This window comes from Phascolarctos cinereus, unplaced genomic scaffold, assembly GCF_003287225.1.
Source record: "Phascolarctos cinereus isolate Bilbo 61053 unplaced genomic scaffold, phaCin_HiC Scaffold_4;HRSCAF=312, whole genome shotgun sequence".
In the NCBI taxonomy this organism is placed as follows: Eukaryota; Metazoa; Chordata; class Mammalia; order Diprotodontia; family Phascolarctidae; genus Phascolarctos; species Phascolarctos cinereus.
The window spans coordinates 228,174,989-228,202,015 of NW_027555847.1; the positions used below are offsets into that span (position 1 = coordinate 228,174,989).

General features: G+C 43.0%; 1 protein-coding gene across 2 annotated transcripts in view; it reads right to left on the minus strand.

The window, feature by feature from the left end:
• Positions 1 to 304: 304 nt before the first annotated feature.
• TNFRSF13B (TNF receptor superfamily member 13B) overlaps positions 305 to 27,027 on the minus strand; it is a 36,017-nt gene continuing 9,294 nt past the window's right edge. The window contains exons 3-5 of one of the 2 annotated variants that reach the window (XM_021008549.2): positions 25,866 to 26,057; positions 9,192 to 9,380; positions 305 to 3,439 (exon numbers count right to left, since the gene is read on the minus strand). In XM_021008549.2, coding sequence (XP_020864208.1) covers positions 3,147 to 3,439; positions 9,192 to 9,380; positions 25,866 to 26,057 — 674 coding nt within the window. In that variant the 3' untranslated portion in view covers positions 305 to 3,146. The remainder of the gene's footprint in view (positions 3,440 to 9,191; positions 9,381 to 25,865; positions 26,058 to 27,027) is intronic. The other variant, XM_021008550.2, reaches the window with a different exon arrangement.

The following is a 27,027-nucleotide window of genomic DNA, read 5'->3' on the forward strand; positions in this document are numbered from 1 at the left end:
GGGTAGTGTTTCTCTTTGATTTTGACAGCACTGCTGTTGAGGGGACCCTGGTCCAGGGAAGGGTTGGACTAGATGGCCACATCCCTTTCCAATCTGAGATTCTGCATTACTTTGTTGTGTGTAGGTGGAACCATGGACTGTCTCCATCTAAGTTCTGTGCTGATTCCTCATCTCAAAAGCTGAGTACATTCTGAGAGGCCTGGTGGCAAATTCTATCTCTTGTCTAAAGACCAATTAAACTAAGTTTGGAGAGGCAGTAGAGTGAGAGATTTTTTAGCTAGAGAAAGTCAGTCAGAGAGGTTAATTCAATTTGACAGGCATTTATTAAGCACTTATTAATAAACATCTTAATAGGTGCTAGGGATACAAAGATGGGGGGGGAACCCACTCCCTGCCCTCTTACTCTACTGGGTAGAACATATACATAGATAAGTAAAAACACAAAGTATATACAAGATGGGGCAGCTAGGTGGCACAGTGGATACAGCACTGGCCCTGAAGTCAAGAAGGCCTGAGTTCAAATCTGGTCTCAGACACTTACTAGCTGTGTGACCCTGGGCAAGTCACTTAACCTCTACTTGCCTCAATCTGCTAGAGAAGGAAATGGCAAGCCACTCCAGTATCCTTGTCAAGAAAAACCCATGGACAGTAGGGTCCACAGGGTCATGAAGAGTTGGACATGACTGAATAACTGAACAACAAATATACTAGATAAACATCATTGTACCACCCCCTGAACTGTCTGTGGTTGGGTTTCCCTTAAGCAGTGGTTCTTAATAACACAAAAACATGGGTCATGGGTCCCTTTGGCAGTCTGATGAAACCTATGGACTCCTCAGAACAACATTTTACACATAAGATAAAATGCATAGGATTACAAAGTAAGACAATGATATTGAAATAGGAAAATATCTTTTCTTAAATTCATAGACCCCAGATTAAGAACCCTTGACCTAGAAAATGTTCAAAGTATTTTGTGGGATCTGCAGCCCTTAACCTACAGTTTACAAGCCCCCACTGATGGGTTTGCCTTTCAGTAATCACCAAAAAGACACAATTACTGAAATGTCATGAGAAGTACCAGGACATACTCTCCTACAAATACACCTAGCATCAGCTGACAGAGAAGACATGCATCCTGGTCCCAAGGAGAGAGGCACACATTTGAGCATGTTGTGGGACTGTCATGGGTAAGAAGGAGTAAATGAGAGCCTTGTTGCTGCAGGATTGCTGATGTACAATGCTGTGATTTGCTTTGGTGTGGGGAGTGTTCACACTGCAATCACAGACCCTCGAAGAATTGAAGTACAGAATGTGAAAGCCATCAGGGGCCAGAGAAAACATCTAGCCCAACCCTTTCATTTTGCAGACAAAGCCTAGAGAAATAAAGTGGTTTTTCCCAAGTTACACAAGTTAGCAGAAGATCTGGGATTAGAACCCAGGTGTCCTGTCTTAAAGTACAGTACTGTTTCCTCTACCCAGGTTGCTTCGAGATGCTTACCTCGTTTGTTCTAAAATTTGTTCCAGCCTAAGAGGCTAGAGGGAGATGGAGCCCTGATATACGGTATCCCTTCGACATCAGACAGGCTACCTTCACAGTCAGCCACTGGGAAAACTCTCTGCCTTGAGCCAGTTTCTCACGACTGCGTAAAAAATGATTTCTCCCTTGGCTGTCAGAAGCTTATCATCCTGTGATAAAATGGGTTTTTCAGACTCTCTTATGCATGAAATTGCTGTCTTCGCTTTTCCTGCCTTATCTTAACTGATGTATATCAAACCCTGGGACTCTTTGGGGGTTGCTGCCTCCTTCTGCTATGATCCACAAAGGGAGAATATGAAAAGGTCTCTCTAAATTTTGCAGGACCCATTTGAGTTTCCCTTCCCATCAAAAAGGAGAGGACGTGTCAGTAGACGAAATCTGGGAGTCTAAATAAAGATGGGTTTAAAGAGATCTCAGCCCTGATAGAAGCAGAGCTTGGCAACCCGGGTTGAACAGATCAGGGTCGCAGCCAGCTCCCGGCCTCCCCTCCCTCCAGTAGCTTGAGCAAGAAAGAAGAGGCGGTGGAAAATTAGCTTGTCGCTTAAGGGGCCCTGACGTTGCTCTGCTAGGTACGGCAGTCCTAAAGGTTTAACGTTAACCAAACGTCTACTTAAGATTCAGAGTGTACCATGTGATAGGAAAGGAGGAGGACAGCTGGCAGGTTTCCATCTTTTTCCACTAAATATAGCCTTCTGAAAACATATAGCTCTCCTTTAGGGCTGCCCTAAATGCCGACCTTTACAATTTGTTAGGCTAGATGACCGTGAAGCAGAATCGGCACCTGGCTCCTAGCCAAGATCTAGAGCCAGAACGCACCTTAGAGGCTTACCCCCTTGGGCTTACCAAAGATCTTGCAGCTGATGAATAAAGTAGCGAGGGCAGGATTGTGAGCCCACATCCTCAGACTCCAAATACAAGCTTCTTTCCATTATACCAAGTTGTGATAGACGAGGTTGTGTAGGTAGAAACCTGCCCGCACTAAACAGCTTTGATGGAAACGAGCAAATAGGAAAGAGCGCGCAGCCTCGCCCGCCCTGGCTCTTGAGGGTGTGGAGACCTAGGCTAAGGAGCCAGAAACCTTAGGCTGTATTGTAATTCTCACCCTTTCCTTCTCCCTCTTCCCTCTCCCTTTCTCCCTTCCTTTCTCTCTTTTCCCCTCCCTCTTACTCTTTCCCCTTCTCTCTCTCTTTCCTGTTCCATCTCTCTTCACCACCACCCCCCTCTTCATGCCTGCTGCCCCTTAATTGAAAGACATAAATATAAATCATGGTCATTCTCTATGCATTGTATTCAGTTACTTCAGAGCCAAACTAAATTAAAGACTCTGATTCCCGAGCTGATGCAGTCATTAATACCGGAGGAAATGGAAGGGACGAGCTTTGTTCAATTTCTGCCATATCAGGAAGGTAGGAGAGACAGGGAATGATCTCTATGAGAATAACCAAGTGGAGAAGGGCATAACCCAAAAGGGGAGGGGAGCGCCACAGAAATGAGATTTTATTTCCATGGCAAAAGGAAAGAAATGTTTCAGGAAGATCTGTTTGTTTGGGGAGAGAACAGACACAGGCCACTCCAGTTTCTTCTTGCCCTGCCTCCTTTGTCTGTTTTATGGGGAGGACGCTTTCTCCTGGGAGGGCGAACAGATGATCTTGAAGCAGCCTTCCTTGCAGCCCGGGGTAGGCCCTGAGGATGCCGTCCCCACCAGACCAACGCATCCCTGCATGGCCGCTACATTTTCCTGCTGAGGTGGGACCTCAGGATGTGAGACCTCTGTAGGGACTGTGCTCTCTTCAGTGGGTGGAGTCTGCTCCGGGTAGCTAAAGCTAGATGTTTCCACAGGCTCTGGAGTCTTGAGCTCCTTAGATGCATCTCCAACACTTCCTGCTTCCATTAAATGATCTGTGAAAGGTGGGTAGGAGCAGAGTGAGTTCTCTAAAACAACCTTTCCACTGTGAGGGACACAGCTTCACCTTCATGTCTTTCTCACCAGAGGTACTCCACATCTGAGTACCTCTCTGAACCTCAATACCTTCATCTGACAATTACACCTGCCCTATATACCCTCATGCTTGCTGTGAGAATAATGGATATAAAATCACTCTGGAAAGCATAAAATACAGTAGCTCAACATAATTAAAAGAACACTGGGCCTAGCTGGATTCTAGGCCTGACCTTGCCACTTACTAGCCTTGTGACCTTGGCCCACTCAAATACTTTCTTTGAACGGCAGCATTATAATATATGAAAAGGGCACTAGATTTAGAGTCAGAAAAACTGGGTTCAAATCTTGCCTCTTCTACTTTACTACCCATGTGACATGGGACAAGTCACTTCCATTCTCTGAGATTTAATCTCCTCATTTATAAAATCAGGATACAGGATTAGATGACCTTCAAGGTCATCAATTCTTTCAATTCTTAAGTCCTCAGGGCCATGAAGTTGGGGATAATAATTACTTGTCTGACTTGTGGTACAGTGGATGTGTCCTACAGAGCCAGTCTGAGGGTAAAGTCCACCTGGGTTCAACCCTCGCCTCTCTGACCCAGACTGCCCACATGATACAGAGGAAGATCCTTAATTTCTCATGTGTTGCCTACATGCATCAGTAGAGGGAGCTTCCTAATCAGGAGCTCAATGAAATCATCATCATGACGTCAGTGCAATTATGAGTGAAATCACAGGTCCAGACCAAAAAACCAAAAACAGCTTGGTAAACTGTAAGACCTCTCTGAATGTGTTATCACAACCCTTACTGTTTAAATCTTTTCCAAGCAAAATTATCTCAGAACAGTGGTCTCCTCAGCTCTTTCATCTAATTACCCCTCAGAGCCCATAGAAATGGCCTCCAGCCCCAGACGCTTTGGGCTGGCCAGTGGTGACACTTTCTTCTCATCAAGGTCTCTAGTTTCCTTAAGCATCCTTGGGAAACCATTGACTTGAAATATCCTCCATCTCTGAGCCAATGGCTCGGCCCTTCTCTCCTTCCAGGGGAAAGGATCTGGGTTAGGAAAGCTCTGACCCTACCACAGGAACAGATGCTGAGAATTATACATCAAATCCTGGCTTCAGGATTGGTACTGGGCAAACAGCAGCCATGGTGACCTTTGGATGATATACTTGGGACTTGGGTCAATAAAATCTTGATTTAAATGTTCTGTTATTCTGAGTGTCAGTGAGGGCCTTTGGGGTTCCTCTAGTCCAGGGGTTCTTAAGCATTTTCATGTGTCATGGGCCCCTTTGGCAGTCTGATGAAGCTTATGCACTCCTCAGAATATGATGGGGGTTTGGGGGGGAGAGGTTGTGGCAATCAGGGTTAAGTGACTTGCCCAGGGTCACACAGCTAGTAAGTGTCTGAGGTTACATTTGAACTCAGGTCCTCCTGACTCCAGGGACACTGCTCTATCCACTGTGCCACCTAGCTGCCCTTTCAGAATTGAAAGAAATTCTAAATTTCAGTTAGAGGTCAGTGAAAATGATGATATAATTTTTCCCCCATCCAACTTCATGGACCCCTTCAAATCTACCCACAGGGGAATTTCTCCTTGGGAATCTATGACCACAAGTTAAGGACTCCTGATCTAAGCCAACTTCCTTATTTTATGGTTGAAGGAACAGAGGTCCAGAGAGAGTGAGTGACAAATTCAAGTCTAGGCTGGGGGAAAGCACAGGACTTGAAGTCAGAAGAGCTAAGTTAACAATCATTAACAATGGTGTGACCTTGAGCAAATCACCTAACCTTTCTAGGCTCCTAGTCTGTAAAGTGAGAGGTGAGAGAAACTATTATTAATAACCAATGAATTGGGGAGATCTAAGAGCTCCCCCTTTTTCTAAAGTGCTCATTTCAAAAGTTCTGCCTTTAGAAGGACATTACTGATAATGAGATTGAATTAATTCTCCTCAATCTTGGTCAGGTTTGGGTGGGGATAAATTCTTCAAATTGATTGCCCAAGGCTGGGTAACTTAGAAGTAAATGACATAATCGAAGTTCATGGGAATAGGTCCAGCCCCTCACTGTAATATTCATTTTCTCATTAATCGTTAACCAATCAGAATTGATTGCTACTCTCAGGAACACCCCTCTTCCAAAGGCATATAAGCTGTGAGCCTGGCCGCCATGATTGTCTTTGGCGTTCAAGAGTGCTATTGACCTTTTATTAAAAATGCTAGCATTATTAATAAAGTGACTAATTACCCAGAAATTACGTCTCTCAGACTTTTTAAATGGCACAGGGGGTTGACCTAGGTGATCTCTCACTTCCTTCCAGCTCTGAAATTCTGTTATTCTCCCTTTTACGCAGCCTGACAACACATTATTTTGGATATAATAAAGTTACTGCAGTGGGGACCAAGGAACAAACAAGTAGCCTCTGGGGGTGTTTATCCTTTAGTAAGGGTCCCAGGCATAGGCCTGTCTACATCCATGCTCTGTGCGATGGCCCTTCAGTCCAACAGAACCCAGGGTTCTCTCTCCTGTCCCCCTATTAAATTAATATCTAGAACAGGCAAATCAGAGCCTTAAAGGACTAATTCATCTTAGGTGAAAGGCAGACTGTGTGCTCTGATGAGTATATTGAATGCTAGGCTTGGAGTTGGGAAGATCTGGGTTCAAATCTAACTATGTGACCCTAGGCACATCAACCTCTTTGATCTTTAGTCTCTTTATCTGTAAAATGGGGCTAAAAATCTATCTCAGAGTTGTTGTGAAGGTCAAATGTAAAAGTGTAAGCAAAATATGGTGCAAACTTAAAAGTGTTAAATAAATGTGAGCTATTATTATTAAAAACATACATAAGCAAAACTGGCATCCACCCCTCCCCCTGCTTTTTTCCACCAATTATTGCAGTGCATTGCTCCAATGCAGAAAGCATATCTCATAGTCTAATAATGTTATCCTGGGAAGGGAACGAGAGCTCATCAGGATGACCTCTCCATTTTACAGAGGAGTAAACAGAAGCCTGAGATTACTCAGCTGAAGAATAGTAGAACCAGGACTTCACTCTTCCCAGTCCTGGGAGCGAGAGCTGTTTCCACACTGCCTCGCCTATATTTGTAAACTAAACACTCTATCAATGTTTGCCTTTTGGTCTTTACTTTTGTTAAATAACACAGTCCCTAGGCTGTGTGCCCTCAGAGGTCCACTAGCCATAGGTCAGTCAAATATTCATCAAGGGCCCACTACGGGTCAGATAGTACATAGAGCACTGGGCTGGGAACCAAGAAGACTCATCTTCATGAGTTCAAATCCAACCTCAGACACTTACTAGCCCAGTATGACCCTGGGTAAGTCACTTTACCCTGTCTGCCTCAGTTTCCTCATCTGCAAAATGAGCTGGAGAAGGAAATGACAGACCACTCCAGTATCTTTGCCAAGAAAACCCCCAATAGGGTCACAGAGAGTCGGGCACAACTGGAATAACTGAACATGTGCCAGGCACTGTGCTAAGCACTGGGTATGCAAAGAAAGGTAAAAGACAGTCCCTGCCCTCTAGGAGCTCACGATCTAGAGGGAGAGACAGCATGCAATCAAATACATACAAACATTCTACAAATAGGAAATAATCGCTCAATAGGCACTAGAACTAGGTGGGATGTTTGCTGGGACTTGAGGGAAGTCAGGTGTAGTTATTACCAAAGCAATCCTTGCCAGGCTTACTATGGACAAAGGCGCTGAGAGAGGGGCCAGACTGTTCCCAGCCAGATCCAGGATCTGGGAGAAGAAAGAGGCGCAAAGTCATGATAGGAGCATAGATTCAGAGAAGTTAGGGACCCCAGAGATGATCTAATCCAACTCCTTCCATTTACAGATGAGAAAACTGAGGCCCAAAAACTTCAGTGACTTGCCCAAGGTCATACAGCTAGTAAGTTAATAAGTGATAGAGTCCAGATTTGAATTCTGGCTATGGGAACAGAGGAGAGACTTAGCTTTAGCAGAAGAACCCTCTTGTCTGAGCTCACAAAAACCTGGTAAGGCAGGGGCTAGAGGAACTCTAGGGTTTCTGCTGGGAAGCTCTGAGGCAGAATGGACTTGGAATGATAATTACAGTAATTATAATAGCTAACATGTATTTAGAACTTTTATATTTATATATGATGCTATATATATTTTATATATTTATGCTACGTACATATAATGTAGCACAATTTATATAGCATTTTAAGGTTTACAAAGGTTAGAGAGATGAATATAAATATAAATATACACATTTGTATTTCTGTTGGGTGATTGATAGATGCTTGTCAACTGACATACACACATATATGTATACATATGCATACATACATATATGTATATGTACATGTGTGTATACCTACATATACCTCTGTGTGTGTGTGTGTGTGTGTGTGTGTGTGTGTGTGTGTACAGCTAGGTGGTGCAGTAGAGAGAGCAGCAAACCTGGAGTCAGGAAGACCTGAGTTCAAATTCATCCCCAGATTAATTACTAGTGTATGACCCTGGGCCAGTCACCCAACCCTATTTGCCTCAGTCTCCTCAAGTGTAAAATGAGAATGATAATAAAGGCACCTCCCTCCTAGGGCTGTTATAAGGATCAAAGGAGATAATAAAGCATTTAGCACAGTACCTGGTACATAGTAGGCATATAAATCCTAGCTATTACTATTTTTGAGGGCAACTAGATGGAGCAGTGGCTAGAGTGTCAGGCCTGGACTCAGGAAGTCTCATTTTTGTGAGTTCAGATCTGGCCTCGGACACTTCCTGGCTGTGTGACCCTGGGCAAATCACTTAACCCTGTTTGCCTCAGTTTCTTTATCTGTCAAATGAGCAGGAGAAGGAAGTGCCGAACCATTCCAGTATCTTTGCCATGAAAACCTCAAATGGGGTCACATAGGGTGTACTGAACAACAGCAATGATTTTTATTATTTCATGGGTGTGGGTAATTCTAAGGAGCTGAAAACTGGAAGACTCCCTGAACCAATGCGGATGGACAGCTGGTCTTAAAGGGTTGCCTGCAGGGCTGAAAAATTAAGCAACTTGCACAGGGTGACACAATTAATGTCTGAGAGGCTGAAGACTTGAACCCAGGACGCTGAACTCTCTGGTTCCGTCTTCACTGTCTCCTTTTCCCTTGGTGGTTTCCTGGACACACCAATCCCGGAAGTGAGTGACATGAAACTGGAGGAATCACATAATTTCCAAATTGGAAGGGACAGCCCCACCCCTGCCACACACCCTCTCCTCGGTTGTTTAGTCTGATGTGAAAGTTCACTTTAACCTTTGTTCACCTGAACGAACGTGTAACCTGGGGAGCTTCCGCCTCCCCCAAACACCCATTGCAGAAATAAATCAAAAAATCCCCCCGGGGTTCCAAACTCGTGGATATCATTGTCATTCCGCACGTCCCCCCTCTCAGCCTCCCCCCCACTCCCTCCATCCCCACCGCTCCTCCGTATACGCACATACATACACCATGCACTACTGTGCCCAGGAGTCAACCTCCTAATTAAGTTTTTTTTTTTAAAGTGGACCCTCATAGCTGCCTGACAGAATGATGTAATAAGGGACCACCTTGAACCAGAGGTCTTTGAAAGCCTTGTAGAAAGGAGGGGTGGGATAGAGAGCTGGGGGTGGGGGCAGGTAAGCCCAAGGACACAAGCTGGAGAAGAGGGTCCCGCCCAACTCTAGTTACATACCCTGTGTGGAGGTCTGATCCGGCCCTGGCCGAGGCTGGTCTCCCTTCCTCCTCAGGAAGCAGGCCATGGTGACAAAAAAGCAGCAAAAGATAGCGAACACACACAGCCCCAGGACGGTGTAGACCAGAGCCAGCTGTCCTGGGTCGCCACTCAGCTTCTGGTCCAGTTGCAGCAGGGGGCTTGCCTCAGCTAAAACAGAGACATGGGCACCAGCGTCATTCGGACAGGTGTGTTCAGGGAATGCAGAGAAAAGGCGATTCAGGCCAGGCAAGGCACAGGTAAAACCCTAGGGCTACCTGTCCCTTGTATGGTCAAAGCAGTGTGTTTGTGCAGGGTTAGTGGGTGGAGAGGAAGTGGAGCCGGAAGGGCCTTCAGGCTTTGGTCAAGAGACTCTACCTATTCCCTTTCATTTCTCCTCCTCAACAGTAAGTAATTTGGGGCAGGTAGGTGGCCCAGTGGATAGAGCACTGGTACTGGAGTCAGAAGGACCTGAGTTTAAACCCTACCTCAGACATAACACTTACTAGCTGTGTGACCTTCAGCAAGTCACTTAACCCCATTGCCTAGCCAAAAAAAAAAAAACCCAAAAAAACCCCAGTAAGTAATTAGCAGATCACAGTGTGAGAAAGTACCACAGGGTGAATAATTCTGTGTACAGATTGTTCCCATGATAGTATATGGCTTTATATACATTGTCTCTTTGGATTTTCACAACAGTGAATTAGGGGCTATCACCAACACAAATTTACAGATGAGGCTGAGGAAGTTAAGTGACTTACCCAGGATCATATATCCTGTAAACGTAGGAGGCAGGACTCTATCCACTGCCCTACCTAGCTTGCCACTCTGCACACAGTAAGCCCTTTGGAGCATGGTCAAAAGACAGAGTGGGCAAAGGGAGATGGGTGACACTGGGTTTGGGCAGAAAGACCCCTCCCATCATCTCCTAAACTTTGATGGAATTTCAGATTTAGGGTGAGGTCAAACTACCCAGAGTGCCTCTAAACCTGATCTGAGGAAGGGGGAAATTATGGGTAGGAGAGGCAGATGCACAGCGAAGAAAGCCCAATTGGAAGAGGGAGGGCATGGAGTTATGGAGAAAGTGGATGGGAGGTCATGAACGGCTGAGGAGATTCCGGAGCCAGAGTCTGGAGCCCAATGAAAGACTGACCTTCTCCCACCTTCCCTTTCCCTCTTGGCTTGGGAGACATTTGCCTTTGTTTTAAAGGGTTACTTTGTTTCTTGAGCTGGCAAATGTGATAAGCCGATCAACAGAAATGTTTCATTCTTACCAACAGAAGAAAAAAAGAGCGTTTATCCTAGAGGAGAGGTATCAAACATACCGCCCCCAGGCAGTGTCGCTTTCCAACAGTGGTACAAAACTAAATAGACACTTACTAGCTGTGTGACCCTGGGCAAGTCACTTAACCCCATTGCCCAACCAAAAAAATAAAATAAAATAAAATGAAAACTAAATTAGAATGTAATTGGGAAATATTTCATGAAATAAAATTACAGTAGAACGTGGATAATGTAACTGTGTGATTTTCTAAGTCAATATGCTGCCTGCAGGGATTCTTACATACATAGTTAGACACCACTGTTCTAGAGGGGAAAAAGTGCTTGGTTTAGACTAAACCTATAGGTTCAGGGGCTAATTTAAAACCTTTAGACAAAGTGAAAGATCGGTATTGAACTGCTATAAGTCTAACAAAAATTTGGGGTTCATATATTTCTAGAGATAAAATCATAATTCCTCTATCTCTAAAGATAAAATCATGATTCCTATATCTCTAGAGATAAAATCATGATTACTATATTTCTAGAGATAAAATCATGAACTGATAATGGCAAATTTTGAAGGGAACAAAAGCTTGGTCATTTTCACTTTCCTTTTAGCTAGTGGCGGCCACTTGTCATATCTGGTTTGGAAAAGCAAGCCATGCCCCACTAAGGGCAGGGAAGGGAAGAAGGAAGGAAGGAAAGAAGGAAGGAAGGAAGGAAGGAAGGAAGGAAGGAAGGAAGGAAGGAAGGAAGGAAGGAAGGAAGGAAGGAAGGAAGGAAGGAAGGAAGGATGGATGAGATGTGTTTCCCAACTGGCCAGTTCCAGTTGGGTCCCCAATAGGGCAGTTCTTAATTCTACTCACAGAAGCTGTCATTTGTCCTTTGTACTCAAAAAGGACCATGACATACCATGACATGCAAGTGAATTGGATTAAAGTGAGGGAGGGCTCTGCAAAGTCACCAGCCTCACTCTCTCCTCCAGAGCCATCTGGGTCCAGTGGCCAGATATAGATCAGGACAACCAGAGATATCCCCCAGAATTCTGGGTATGAAATATCAGAAAGTGTACATCCTGTCTCAGATGCTACCTGGATGACCCTGTGCCCCTGTTTCCTCACCTGTAAAATAAGGGGGTTAGATCAGATGGCCTTTAAGGTCCTTTCCAACTATAAATATATGTCCAAGGTGACACAGAGATTAAGCAGCAGAACCAAAATCTGAATTCAGATCCTCTGACTCCAAATACAGGGTTCCTTCTAGACCACACTTCCTTCCAATCAAAGGCATCCTTTGGCAAGAAAGGAGTATACAAGGATAAGATGAGGAAACTCAATATAGTATACAACATAGCAGGTAGATGGCAATGTGGATAAAGCAGTGGGCCTAGAGTCAGGAAGACCTCAGTTCAAATCCTGGCATGCTTACTAGCTCTGTGACCCTGGACAGATCACTTAACCTTTGTTTACCTCGGTTTCCTCATCTGTAAAATGGGGATGATAATAATAGCCCTACCTCCAAGGGTTGTTGTGAAGGTCAAATGAGAGAAAATTTATAAAGCACTTTGCAAACCTCACAATTGTTCAATCGTGGCTGACTTTTTGTGACCCCATTTAGGGTTTTCTTGGCAAAGATACTGGAGTGGTTTGCCATTTCCTTCTCCAGCTCATTTTACAGATGAGGAAACTGAGGCAAACAGGGTGAAGTGACTTGCCCAGGATCACACAGCTATTAAGTGTCTCAGGTCAGATTTGAACTCAGGAACATGATTCTTCTTGCCTTCAGGTCTGGCATTTTGTGCGCTATGGCACCACCTAGCTCCCCTATATAAATATCCTATATAAATGTTGACTATTATTAGAAAGTACTCTGGACTGGAGGTCAGGAGGCAGGATTCCAGTCCTGACCCAGTCATTAAGCAGCTGAGTGACCTTGAGTAGGTCCCTCCCTCTGTTTGGGTCTCAACCCTCCAAGGGGCACAGGCCTGACATTTTGGGGGGGGGGTGAAAGGAGGGGGAAGGAAAGGGAATGGTATTGCTATCTTCACCACCACACCCCAGTCCCTACTCAACTGAATTTAGAATTACACTACTGCTCCCTCCCCTTGATGCTTCCCAGGGGGAGAAACTTGTAGCAGACTGATGAAAAAGCTGTGAACCCTCAGAGGAGCAGAAGTCCAGAAGGAAATCGTGCAGAGAGGAGGAAGGAAAGAACCTTTTGGGTGGGAAAAGCTTGGGAATGTGAAGAGCCAGGGAACCTCCAGCAAGAACCACCCTATCTCACTGGTCTCATAATAACAGGGCAAGCCAGAGCTAAGCTTTCCACACACACCCCAAAGCCAAGCTCCCCAAATCCCATACCTGCCCGTAATAGAGTCCAAAATGTCCTCTGCCTCACATCTAGACCATGCACCAAAGTAGGAAAAGTTTCCTACTCTTTAATAGGGGATGGGAGTGGATGGGGAGACCTGGTAGGGATGCTAAGGTCCTTCCCAAGGAGGAACACCATTTTTTCCTAGTAGCTGCAATACCAAGGAAACTACCACAAGAGGGCAGTAGCTCCCAGCTTTTGATAGCCATCTTCAACTGCTATGGGGGAGCAAGAGCTGTTGCTTCTTCTGAAAATCGTGAACTATTGTTTCCTTTAAGACCTGCTGACAATTTTTAAACCAGCCTAAATTTAGATCTTCCATTTTCTTTGTTGCAGCTGGCTTTCTCCTCCTTTCCACTCCTACTGAGCTCTAGTTCTTTGAGAAGCAGCAGGAAATAACAGGAAGAAATGGTACCCACCATGTTCGACGGCCCTTCAGAAGGAACCATTAGATCATAGCTAGAAGGGCCCCTCAATTGACAGTTAAGGAAATAAGGCTCCTTTCCCTACACTCTAGCTGTGTGACCTTCCAGATCAACTTCTCCAAACGTCAGTTTCTTCATCTATAAAATGGAACAGCAGCATGGAGATGCAGGTGGAAAGTTGGCCTGGAATTTAGGAAGACCTGGGCCCAAATCACTTAACCTCCCAGGGCCACAGGCAGCTCTATTGAGACTATAAATTACCAACCAGGTGAAGCCCTGCTTTGGTAGAGGGAGTTTCCAGTCCCAAAAAACAACAGCCTGCATTTGAATGTTGCCTCTACTACTTACTACCTATATGGCCTTAGGCAAGTCACTTTCCCTCTCTGGGCCTCAGTTTCCTCATCTGTAAAAGAGTTGGACAAGAGCAGGAATTCTTAACCTTTTCTGCATCATAGACTCCCTGGGCAGTCTGGTGAAACATATGGACCCCTTCTCAAGAGAATGTTTTTAAAATAAAATACATTGGATTATAAAGGAAATCTATTATATTGAAATGCAGTTATCCAAATAAAAAAATAAACAAACAAAAAAAGCTCCCACAAATTTACAGACTTCAGGTTAAGAATCCCTGGATTTGAGGATCTGAAAAGCCTTCCAGCCCAACCCCAGATCTAGGTTACTTATTTCATTTGAATGCAACTATGAGGTCAAGTTCAAATCACATTCTGTCATTTTTATCAAGATGAAATCCAGTTAATAAAAACAATAACTATCATTTGTACAGTATTTTAAGGTTTTGCAAAGCACTTTACAAATATTTCATTTTAATAATGACAATAGTAACTAGTGTTTACATAATGCCTTTATAAATATTTATAATTTTTTTTTGTTTTATAAATGTTATGTCATTTCATCCTCACAGCAACCCTGGAAGGTAGATGCTATTATTTTCTAGCGTTTATTAACACAGTACTTGGCACTTGCATAATAAATGTTTTTGAGTGATCTCTCTATTTCACAGTCAAGGAAACTGAAGCAAAATGACTTGGCCAGGGTCACATAGTTATTACGAGTCTGATGGACTAAATTTGAATTCAGTGTCTTTCTGACTTCAGGCAGAGAACTCTATTTACTATACCACCTCATTGTTTTTATTTTATCTTTGCACTTATCCTCATTCAACCCTGGGAGGTAGGTGTCATTATTATTCCCATTTTACAGATGAAGAAGGTAGGCAGAGGTTAAGTATCTTGCCCAGGGCCACACAGCTGATTCTGGATTTCAATTCAGATCTTCCTGAGTCCAGGTACCAATATTCTATCCACTGCATCACTTACCTGCCTGTAAGTTATAAATTATAATCAACAATCCCAGCCTTGATAGAGAAAGAAACTGAGAAAGGACAGAGGGTTATATGACAAGTGACAGGGAAATAGATTCCCACCCTATTTGCCTTGATGCTGGGAGTGGGGAAAACCAGGAATAGAAGGTATTCTTTGCGTATCAGGCTCAGGACTCATTTTTACCTCCTGGCCACCTCCCTGAGTCAGGGCCCAGTGTGGAATGGAAAACAATCATGCTGGTTACTTATGTATGTCAGTATCCTAGGCATGGTTCTAAGTATCCATTCATTGCCTACCTTGGGGCACAGGGCAAAGGAACTTTCCCTCTCCAAGTGGCACTGAAAATAGCCATCACAGCCCACAGAGCAGTGGAACTATGGGATTGTGGCCAGGACAGGGCAGAATCGTAGAGGAATTAACCCAGTAGTCAAGAGGAGAACCAATTTCTAAGCCTTTTTCTACAAGGCAGATCATCTTGTGGCCACCATGTGGTAGAATCTTACCCCTGGAACTTTCAGACAATACCTAGTCCTTCCCTGACTTCAAACAGGACCACGCCTATACCAGAGGGGCACCCAGGGGCCCCCAAACTTCCTGTTTACAAGCCAACTGGCTCCCCTACAAGAGACCTGCTTTCTAAAGCTTCTTAAGAAAGAGAATGAAATGGAGAGAGAGTAGCTTGTTTAAACTAAGGCTTTGAACCTCCCTTCCCCTCTCCTCCCCAAAAAAAGCCCTGGGGGGAAAGCAATACTGAAAAAAGGAAAAAGATGGAATCAAGGAACAGATAGTTTTTCTGGCTTCATGTCCTCTAAGTGGCAGATTGCTTTTATTATCCATATGCACCCAAGGATCAGAAATTGGGATGGAGAAAAGACTTTTGAAGTCATGGAGTCCAACCCATTTTACAGATGAGAAAACTGAGCCCCAGCAAAGGAGATGCAGTTTGCCCAAGGTCAGCCAGGTAATAAATGATAGAGCAGAGATTCAAACTCAGATCTTCAGCCTCCCGCACCACTACTTCTTCCATTTCAGCATGTTAGGTATACAGCCTGTGCCATACAACTTTGTTGTTGGTCAGTCATTTCTGACTCTTCATGACCCTATTTGGGGTTTTCTTGGCAAAGGACACTGGAGTGGTTTGTCTTTGCCTTCTACAATTCATTTGACAGATGAGGAAACTGAGGCAAACAGGGTTAGGTGACTTGCCCAGCTAATAAATGTCTAAGGCTGGATTTGAACTTAGATCCTCTGACTCCAGGCCTGGTACCCTATTCCCTGTACTACTTAGTTGCCCTACAACTTTGGTCTCATATAACTCTAATCTCTTGGCTAGGTATATCCCCCCATATATATTAGCAGCATCAGACTCAATGTGTCTGAAAAGGAACTCTTTGTGCTCACTCTCTTTACTCCTAAATTCGCTCCTCCTCTAAATTTCCCTATTTTTGTTGAGGGCACCACTATCCTTCCTTTGACCCAGGTTCATAACCTTCTAGTCTTCCTTGACTCTTCCTTCTCTCCCCCATATAGCTAGTATTTCTAAAAGTATTTAAGGTTTACAAAGCACTTGACAAATATTTTCTCATTTGATCCTCATGACAACCCTGGAAGGTAAGTGCTATTGTTACCCCTGTTTTACAAATGAGGAAACTGAGGCAGACAGACAAGTAACTTGCTCAGGGCTATACATCTAGTGACTGAGGCAGGATTTGAATTCAGGTCTTCCTGACACCAGACTCAGTGTTCTATCCACTGCACCACCTAGCTGGCTCATAATAAATATTCAATCAATTGCCAAATCATGTCAATTATATCTCTCACCTCCATCCCCTTCTCTCCTCTTACACAGGCTTTTATCATCTTTTGCCTATACTATTTTTTTTAAACAATAGTTTGTTAGTTGGGCTCCGGGCTTCCAGTCACTTCCTTCTCTAATGCATCTTCCACACAGCTGCCAAAATAATATTACTAAAATGCACATTTAACTGCATCACTCTCATACTCAGAAACCCTCAATGGCTCCCTCTTGTCCCTAGCATAAAGTACAAACTGCTCAGCCTGGCACTGAAAGCTTTCTACAATGTGGCTCCCATATACCTTTCCAGACATTTCATATTATTACCCCTTCCTGTACTCTACATTCCAGCTAACCTGGCCTACCCCAGCTTCAGCATTCCATCTCTAACCTGGAAGGCACTTCCTTCTCGGTTCTGATTCTTGGAATCCCTAGCTTCCTTCAGGGCTCAGCACAAGGGCTATGTCCCATAAGAGGCCTTTCCTGATAGCCCCAGTAATTAAAGATTCTCTCACTGCTCAAATTTCTTTATGTTTACTCATCTGTGCACCTATCATTCCTATCCATGTACATGCCATTTCTTCCTCCCTCAAGAATATAAGCTACTTGATGGTGGAAAAGTTCATTTTCCTTTCTTGGTGTCAGCAACACGTAGCCCAGTGCCTGCCTTCTACATAACAAGAGCTTAATAATTGCTTATTGGACTGAGTTGACTTTCTGTAACAACTATGGATGTAGGGAGTGAGGAAAATTATTATTTTCTTATTATATTAATAACCAACTTTGACTCACTTCCCCTCATTCAAAGCCCAATTTCTCAAGGACATTTCTGATGTTGCCCAAAGAATTCACCTACTCAAGATCATCTAATGTAGGAGAATTCTGGCCCATGGTGTTCTACTCTGGTAGGACTGGGGTAGAGAATAGATCCTTTGTTTGGATTGCCCTAAGTGGGTGTGGTCTGGGTTGAGATGAGTCTCTTTGTCTAGGAATGTTCAGTCACACCCCCCAGCCCCTGTTTAGTATAAGCCCACCTTTCATTGTAATATTCATTCTCTCATTAATTGCTAACCAATCAGAGTTGATTTCCACCCATCAGGTCACAACCCCTTTTCCAAAAGTATTTAACCATTCAAAGTGGCCTCCAAGGGTCATCTTGGTTGCCAAGAGAAACCACTGACCTCAGTTTACTGATGATTTGCTAGCCATAATTAATAAATTCATCATTAATTACCCAGAAACTCTATCTCTCGGGAATTTTCATTTGTTTCAAGAGAATGGGAAGAAGTGAAAGGGAGAAGTGTTGCTTCTATTCTCCCTCCTCTTCTCATCCATCTTTCTTTGACGGTGTAAGCTGGCTTGTTTGTTTTAAGTGGATAGCACTCATCTATTTATAGAACCCCTATAAATCTTTGTTTCACTTCCCAAACAGTCTTAATCTGATAACACATTTCTCTGCAAAGGGGACAAAGGGAGGCATTACAGGATTTAGGGTGCTGTCCTAAATCCCTGGCATGAGTAAAGGTCTCCAGCCTTTCCAAAGTTTTGTAGCCAGGGGACAGTTGCTTTTCATCCCTGGCTATAGTTTGGGAGGGAAGTGGGGGAAACAAGAGCTGGGAATGTTAGTGGTAACACCAGAGGCAGCTTTCTTGAGCAAGTGGGGAGTAACCATGGCTGCCCTCCCAAATTCAAATTATCCCTTTGGCTAAATCCTTTGGCAAACGGTTAGCCTAGGGCAAAATTGCCTTTGAATCTTGGACATTTAGTAATCTAGGCACCCGGGAATCCCCAGGGTGTCCATAGATGGTCTGAGGAAGAGGAGGCTAGGGGGCTCCAATACCCACTCTGGGCATGACTCTCCAAGGTATCATAAATCACCTTGTGGGTCCCCTTCAGCCAGCCCACCCAATCTCAGCCTCCATCCCTATTAACAATAATTAAAAAAATCATATTTCTATCTGCCTAAATGTTTGCAGAGCTCTTTCCTCCAAACAAGTAAGGTTAATGGTACAAGTAATGTTTCCCCTATTGTGGGGTTGAGTTTTAGTTTCACCCACGTACCATTAAAATATAAGCTACTTGAGAGCGAAGACTACTTATGCCATTTAAAACTTTTTTTCCTTTATCTTATTTTTGAAGGCAATCAGCATTAAGTGACTTGCCTAGGGTCACACAGCTAGTAAGCATCTGAGGCTGGATTTGAACTCAGGTCCTCCTGACTTCAGGGCCAGTGTTCTATCCACTGCACCACCTAGCTGCCCCCTACCATTCTTTCTCATCCAGTGCCTTTATATAATAGATGCTTATTAACTAGTTGTTCATTGATCAATGGGTTTAGGGAATCCCAGGGAGGAAATTCCCTTCACTTACGCATCTTACAGTCTTATTGAATGACCTGGGGTATTGAGAGGTTTAAATGACTTTCCAGAGACATTGTATCCAGAATGGGTCTGAGGCAAGACTTGAACTCAGACCTTCCTTCCTTTGCAGGCCAACATTCTCTCCACTATGTCACGGCTGACTCTAATTATCCCCACCTTACAGAGGAGGAAGCCAAACCTCAGAGAAACTCATTGACTAAATGGCTAAATAACCAATAAGTGTCAGAGCTGGATTTGAACTCAGATCTTTGACTCCAAAACTATCATTGTGCTTACTGCACCATTTAGTAACACCCCACCCCCAACTAACTACTTCTCATAAGAAATCTGGACTCTGAGAAAAGAGGTGCTTTATCAAAAGAAGATGGCAGATGATATCTGTCATCTGCTCCGACTCTTAGGCCTTGAACAAAGTAATCACTTAATGTTTGTGGAAATACCAATGAATGAATGAATCATAGTTGAAGCGAACATCCTACTTGGCGCCTGTCTTATGGCATCACAGGTCATAGATTTAGAGCTGGCAGGGACCATGGAGGTCAGCCAATTAACCATCTCATTTTGCAGCTGAGGAAACCAGAGCCCAGAGAGGGTAGATCACATAGCTTGGTCGTAGTGATCATCTGCCTAGGTCCTGATCCACCTATTGACAAGAGTTTCCCTCAGCTCTTTCTACCCAACCCAAAGAGCTGCTTCTAATGTCTGTAGTGGGCAGGCCCCAAGCTACCCCAAATCCCCAAACAGGAAGCATTTATAGGGTAACAGTGATCTCCTTCTCTGAGGCAACTTTTACTTATGTCAGCTGGGTCCTTCTGGGTTACTGCTTTGCTATATACTTTCAAACTTCTGAAGGTTTGCTTGGCTGGGACTTTTTCTTATAATGACACAGCGGGTAGAGTTCTGGTCTACAAGTATGGGCCTCAGTTTCTTCATCTGTAAAATGGGGAGGTTAGAGGCCATGGCTTCCTATGGTCACTTTCACTTCTTGTTATAATATGAGCCTATGCCTTACCCTATACCTGAACAGGAACTTTCTCCATAACACCTCTGAGGAATGCCCAAGCCAGCTTCCTGTTGAAGACCTCTAGTAATGAGAAGCTCCCTACCCCCTCAAGATCCTTTTCCTGCTCTTATATGGCCCTGATTGTTTTATGACCCCAATTGAAGCCTCTCACTGCTTCTAGCTTTGGTCTCTAAGAAATAAGCAGAAAAGGTCTAATTTTATTCCACAACAGTCTTGCCAAACATTGGAAGACAGCAACCATGACCCAACCATAAATCTTCTCTTTTCCTTAATAACCATCCTGGTTCCTTCAATTGTTTCTCTATGTTCTTCCTAGTTCAGGTCTTCATGATTCTCTTACACAGCCGTAATCCCTCCCTCTCTGTGGTCTCCCTGCTTCCAGTCTTTGCAGTCCACCCTCCACATAGATATCAAATCCATCTTCCTGAGGAACAGGTCTGACCATGTTACTCCCCTATTTAAAAAAAAAATACGAATTCCATAGCCTGGTACTTAGAGGCTTCTGTATTCTGACTCTGGCCTACCTCCCCAGCCGTATTTCTCATTGTTCCTTCCCACAATTCCACATTCCAGCCCAAATGGGCTACACTCTGTTCTCCAAAGTCAATATTCCATCCCCTACCTCTATATGTTTGCACTAGACTATGGCTGGAATGCACTTCCTCTTCATTTCTGCTGCTCAGAATCCTTGTTTTTCTTCTGAACTAAACTTTTGTCACCACTTCCCATGAAATCTTCCCTAATTTCCCTCTCCCCCAATTGTTATTGTTCTCTGTCTCCTCAGTTTTCCTTATATTATATTTCTTTGTTTGTAGATCTTATTCCCTCAGTTTGAGTAGAATGTAAGCTCCATGAGGGCAGTGACTGTTTTGTATTTTGTCTTTGTATTCCCAGCACCTCACACAGTGCTTGGTATATAGTGAATATTTACTGAATGGAAATGAATATGGTATGAATTCCCATCCCCTCACCACATACTCTATCTCTTGGCTCCAGGAATTTTTTCTGGCTGTCTTTCATGCCTGAATCATTCACCCTTCTGCACTCTGACCACTGACCTCCTTGGCTTCCTTTAAGTCCCAATAAAAATCCCACCTTCTACAGGAAGCCTTTCCCAACCCCTCTTAATTCAAGTGCCTTCCCTCTGTTAATTATTTCCTATTTATCTTGCATATAGCTTTCTTTGTATCTATTTATTTGTCTCTTGTCTCCCCCATTAGATTATAAGCTCTTTGAGGGCAGGGACTGTTTTTTGCCTCTTTTTGTATCCCCAATGCTTAGCACAGTGCCTGGCTTATATTAGGTGCTTAATTAATGTTATTTGATTGATTGATTTATCCAGATCAACCTTCTTTGGATAAACTCCAACATGCCAATGTCCTTCTTAAAATGTGGTACCTTGAGCTGAATACGATTCTCCAGGGGATAGTGCGGCTTAGTGGAGGGAGTACGGTCATGGAATCTTAAGACTGGGGTTGAATCCCAGATCTGTTACTATAAGTGCAATTTTGGACACATCACTTGACCTTTGTTTCTACACCAACTGCCACAATTATATGTGGATACTTTGATGATCAAAACCCTCTCTCATCCTAATTTTTTATTTCTCCTTATCTAATGACTGTTTCCTTTCTGCCTGCAAACATGACCAGATCTTCTAAAAACCTTGATGCAACGCTATCAGTCCTCTCAAACTATCATCTGATATGTCTCCTTTTCCCTTGTTTTTATTCAGTTGTTTCAGTCATGTCCGACTATTTGTTGTTTTTTTTAGAATGCATTACAAGATTTTGTTCTCTGTGATATAAACACCAATGTGAATCTTTTTACTTTTTACTTTTACACTTACAAATTCTTCAGTAGTTTTTTTTTAAAAAGTCATAAAGGAAACCAGTGATTATATGTGTGTCTATTCGTCATCTCTGAATACCACCTGAGCTAGTATTACCTAGGAATTAGAACTTGCCTAGGTATTGAAATTTACCTAGGTCAGTCCTTCATTCTTTAAAAACACACTGTGACTTTTATGACTTAAGACAATTTGAGAGAAGCAAATGCTTGTTTCCTCAGAAAACAAGAACACTTTCTTGTCATCATCTGGAATCAAAAATCATTTCAGTTTGATTTACCTTTATCTAAGGGTAAAATTAATCCGTCCCACACCAATGATTTTTTTTTATATTCAGTGGTTCCAAAAGAAAATTCTGTCTAGTTGCAGGTTATAAAATAAACCCATATAAATCGTCAGCATTTCTATACATTACCAACAAAGTCCAACAGCAAGAGATAGAAAGAGAAATTCCATTTAAAGTTACTGTAGACATTATAAAATATTTAAGAGTCTGCCTCCTGAAACAAACCCAGGAACTCTATGAACACAATTACAAAACACTTTTCACGCAATTAAAGTCAGATCTAAATAACTGGAAAAACATAAGTTGCTCATGGGTAGGCCAAGCTAATATAATAAAAATGACAATTCTACCTAAGCTAATTTACTTATTCAGTGCCATACCAATCAAACTACCAAAAAATTATTTTATGGAGTTAGAAAAAAATAATAACAAGATTCATTGGGAATAACAAAAGGTCCAGAATATCAAGGAAACTAATGAAAAGAAATGCAGGGAAAGGTGGTCTAGCCATTCCAGATCTTAAATTGTATTATAAAGCAGCAATCATCAAAACTGCTTGGTACTGGCTAAGAAATAGAGTGATGGCTCAATGGAATAGGTTAAGTATGCAAGACACAGTAGTCAATGACCATAGTAATTTATCATTTGATAAACCCAAAGACCCCAGCTTCTGGGATAAGAACTCACTATTTGACAAAAGCTGCTGGGAAAACTGGAAAAGAGTATGGCAGAAACGAGGAATAGAGCAAAATCTCACACCATATACCACAATAAAGTCAAAAAGAAAATTCTGTCTAATTTAGACTGAGTCTATGCCAGCAGAGTATCCATAACTAGATACTAATATAAAATATGTCAGCATCCTGGCTGAAGTCCATGTGTTCACAAAAAGAGATTAATATAAAATGTTTGCCAACATCATTCCTAGAAATTCTGTTACAGTCCTGTGTAGTGATAGATCTGATTGGTTCAGATCTTCATATTCACTAAGAAGAGGCAAACATCAATAGATGTCTTCATAGTGTTTTCCAATTTTGGCTTTTAGCTTCCTAAAATATAAAAGATCTTCCAATCCAGTTTCAAGCACTTTTTCTTCCCTCAATTTAATTTTATTTGTACAATGAATTTTATCATCTTTGGCAAGCTGCCCATTTACCTGCTTCATATCCGATTCTTTGTGACCCCATTTGGGGTTTTCTTGGCAATTGCCATTTCCTTCTCCAGCTCATTTTACAGATGAGGAAACTGAGGCAAACAGGGTTAAGTGACTTGCCCAGGGTCACACAACTGGTAAATGTCTGGGGCTCGATTTGAACTCAGGAAGATGAGTCTTCCTGACTCCAGGCCCAACACTCTGTCCACTGCACCCACGTCTCCTTAAAGTCATAATTAAACTCTTAGAAAAAGTCATCTACACTCCCTGCCCCCTACTTTTGGACCTCCCATTGATTTCTTAACCCTTTGGAATGTGGCTTTGGACTTGAACTCACTCAACTGAAACTGCCCTGTCCAGGGGCAGCTAGGTGGCACGGAGGATAGAGCAGCAGCCCCGAAGTCAGGAGGACCTGAGTTCAAATCTGGCTTCAGACCAAACACTTGACACTTACTAGCTGTGTGACCCTGGGCAAGTCACTTAACCCCAATTGCCTAAAAGCAAAAAACAAAAAAACCAAGGTTACCAATGATCTCTTAATAGCCAGATCTAAGGTCCTTTTTCAGCCCTCATCCTTCTTGAACTGTCCATGGTATTTGACTCTGTTGATGGCCACCTCCTCCTACCTAGACTCTGTCCTGCTTGGGTTTTCAGGGCACTGCCCTTTCTCCTTGTTCTCCTCCCACTCGTCTGACTTCTCCTTCTCAGTCTCATTTGTTGGCTCACCATCCCCTTGGTGGGCAAACTCCAGGACTTTGTCCTGGGCCCTCCTCTCTCTGTATATGTTCTGTCTCGGTGATCACACTTGTTGTCATCTTTATCATATTGCCACCAGATCTATAGCCTCTCCTGGGCTCTAATCTCACATCACCAACTGCCTATGGGACATTTCCAACTGGATGCCTCAGAGTCATCTCAAACTCCATTTGGCCTTAACAGAACTCATTATCCTCCCTATCCTCTTCCTATAATAATAATAATAGCCAGCATTTATGTCACTCTTTAAGGTTCGAGAGTTATGTTACAAACATCTCATTGAGGCCTCACAATAACCCTGAGAGGTAGGTATTATAATTATCCCCATTTTACAGATGAGGAAACTAAGGCAGAGAGAAATTAAGTGATTTGCCCACAGTCCCACAGCCAAAAAGTGTCTAAGGCAGGATTCAAACTCAAGTCTTCCTTGACTCCAAGTCCAATGTTCTATCCACTGTGCCACTAAGATGGCTCCCTCTTCCTACCCTTCCTATTTGTGTTGAGAATATTCAATACTGCCATTCTCCCAACAACTCACCTTCATCACATCGGAGTCATCCTTGCCTCATCATTCTCACACATCACCCCACCACATCCAACCAACTGCAAAATCTTATTGATTCTACCTCCCCAAGATCTCTCAGAGCTTAAATATCATAACTGAATCAATCAAACATAGGCTTTAGACTAAGTGCACAAAGTCTTTCACCAATGTAGAAGTCCTTAAAAGGCATTGGATGTCCTACTGGGGCCATTGCTAGCATATACCCTAAAGAGATAAAAGGAAGGACTCAACATGCATATATATTCATAAGAGCACTTTTTTGTTGTAGCAAAGAACTAGAAACAAAGTAGGTATCCATTAATTGGCTGACAAATAGTGGCATATGAATGTGATGGAATATTTTTTGCACTATCAGTAAGAAATGGATAGTTTCAGAGGAAAGGTTTCTATGAACTGATGCAAAGTAAAGTAAACAGAACTAGGAAAATGATTTATACCATAACAAAAAAAATTATAAAGAAAAACAATTTGGAAAAGTTTTGGAACTCTGATCAATGCAATAACCAGTCATACCTCCAGAGGACCCACATTGAAGCATGGTACCCAACTCGTGACAGAAGGGTGATGGGCATGAGAGGCAGAAAGAGAAATACATTTTTGGATATGGTCAAGTGGGAATTTATTTTGTTTGAATATGAATATTGTTATGAAGGGTTTCTTTAAAAAAAAAACTTATTGTTCAGTGACCCTGGGCAAGTCACTTAACCCCCACTGCCTCAAAAAAAATGTTGTTCAGTTGGAGGAGTGATAGGGAAAGTATGTAAGTTGCTTGTTAATTAAAAAAAATAATAAAACTAAATTTAATGATAGAAAACATGCCTCAGAGAGACTAAATGATTTGCTGTAGGACAGACAAATTGGGATTCAAACTAAGGTCTCTCAACCTCAGATTGAATGCTCTTCTCCCCCCAGGTAGGGAACTTGTGGCCTTCTAGGTCATTGGGTGCAGCCTTGACTGAGTCCAAGTTTTACAGAACAACTTTTTTTATTCTATGAAGTTTGGATTCAGTCAAAGGGCCACACTTGAGGACCTAGAGGACCACATGTGGCCTTGAGGCTGCAGGTTCCCCACCCCTGCTTGCTTCTCAAAGTGTTGTTTGCTTGGTCATATCACTATTTGGGGAATTCTAAGTTTCTCCCAATTTTTCAATATTCTAAATAACGTTGCTGTAAGTGGGGTTAACTGGTACAATTAGTTGGGGTTTTTTTGGTTGTTTATTTTGCCACCCACCTATTGCCATGTTTATTTCTCTGGACGTGGACTCTCCCTCTTTCTTCTGCCTTTGGGGGTTTGTGCCCCCCAGGTTCTGATCTCTTCACCTGGCCTCTGACCAGGTGATTATCCAGCCCCTTGCCCTCCCTCAGTGCCTTGACTCCAGCTTGCTTTCCTGGCTCTGACCCCAGATTCTTCCACTGCCCCAGGCCTGGTACCCACTTCTCTGATACCTCTCCTGGAATCCACAATCCAGGGCTGCCCATGCGCTGCAGTGACATTGACTCTCTCGGGACCTGATTTCTTACTCTGGCAGATGTGCGCACATTGCTTCGGGTGCTGTCCACAGATGGAGTAGCAGCTGATGCACTCTTTCACGAGGTGGTCATAGTAGCTGCCTTGTTTCTTGCTGCACCTCAGAGACTCTGAGAAATAGAGATTGGCACATAGTAAATGCTTCAGTTCTTCAAGAACTAAACAGGGGCAACTAGATGGCACAGTGAATAGAGCTCCAGCCTTGGAGTCAGGAGGACCTGAGTTCAAATCTGGCCTCAGGCACTTGACACTTACTAGCTGTGTGACCCTGGGCAAGTCAATTAACCCTGATTGCCTCACCAAAAAACAAACAAACAAACAACTAAATGTAAGGGTCATCTCATCCCCTTATGCAGACCAAAACTCCTTCATGTCTTAGTAGATTGTTTCATGAGACTCTAAACTCAGCTCTAAATTTTAGGAGCCTGGGACCTTCTTACCCTTCAGGTAAGTCATTTAATATTCTGCTTCTCGGTTTCTTTATCTGTAAAATGAGGGTATAAGATTAGATGTAGCTCTGCCAGTTCTAAATCTAGGATATTATGAAGTTTAAAAAGTGAGTTCTTCTTGCATTTAAATTTTTTTTTCTTTCTTTTCCCATCCTTTCCTTTCTTTCCTTCTTTTCTTTTCCTTTCTATTTGTACAAAAATATGATGCACACACAATGTGCCTAGAGTACTTGATCCAGAGTCAGAAGACCTGGATTCAAATTCTGGTTTTCAATCCTACCCACTGCTTGTATGATCTCGAAGGCACCACGTGATGCCTCCTCAATTACTCTTCTGTAAAACAGAGGGTTTGGACTAAAGGATGTTTAAGGTACCTTCTGGCTCTAGTCCCATGACCCTTTCGTGTAAAGTGAGGCACAACTCTCCATAAGGCTAATACCTCTGTGTTTGGAGCAGCTTCCTCTCTGTTCCAGGATATCTGAGGGAGCTCAGGTTTTGCTATACTTTCACCCAGAAGATGATCTTTTAGGATACAGTACCAGGGAGGGAGAGAGGGAATAAGCATCTCTATACAGCTCGCTATGCCAGGCACTGTGCTAAGCACTTCACGAACACGATCTAATTTTATCCT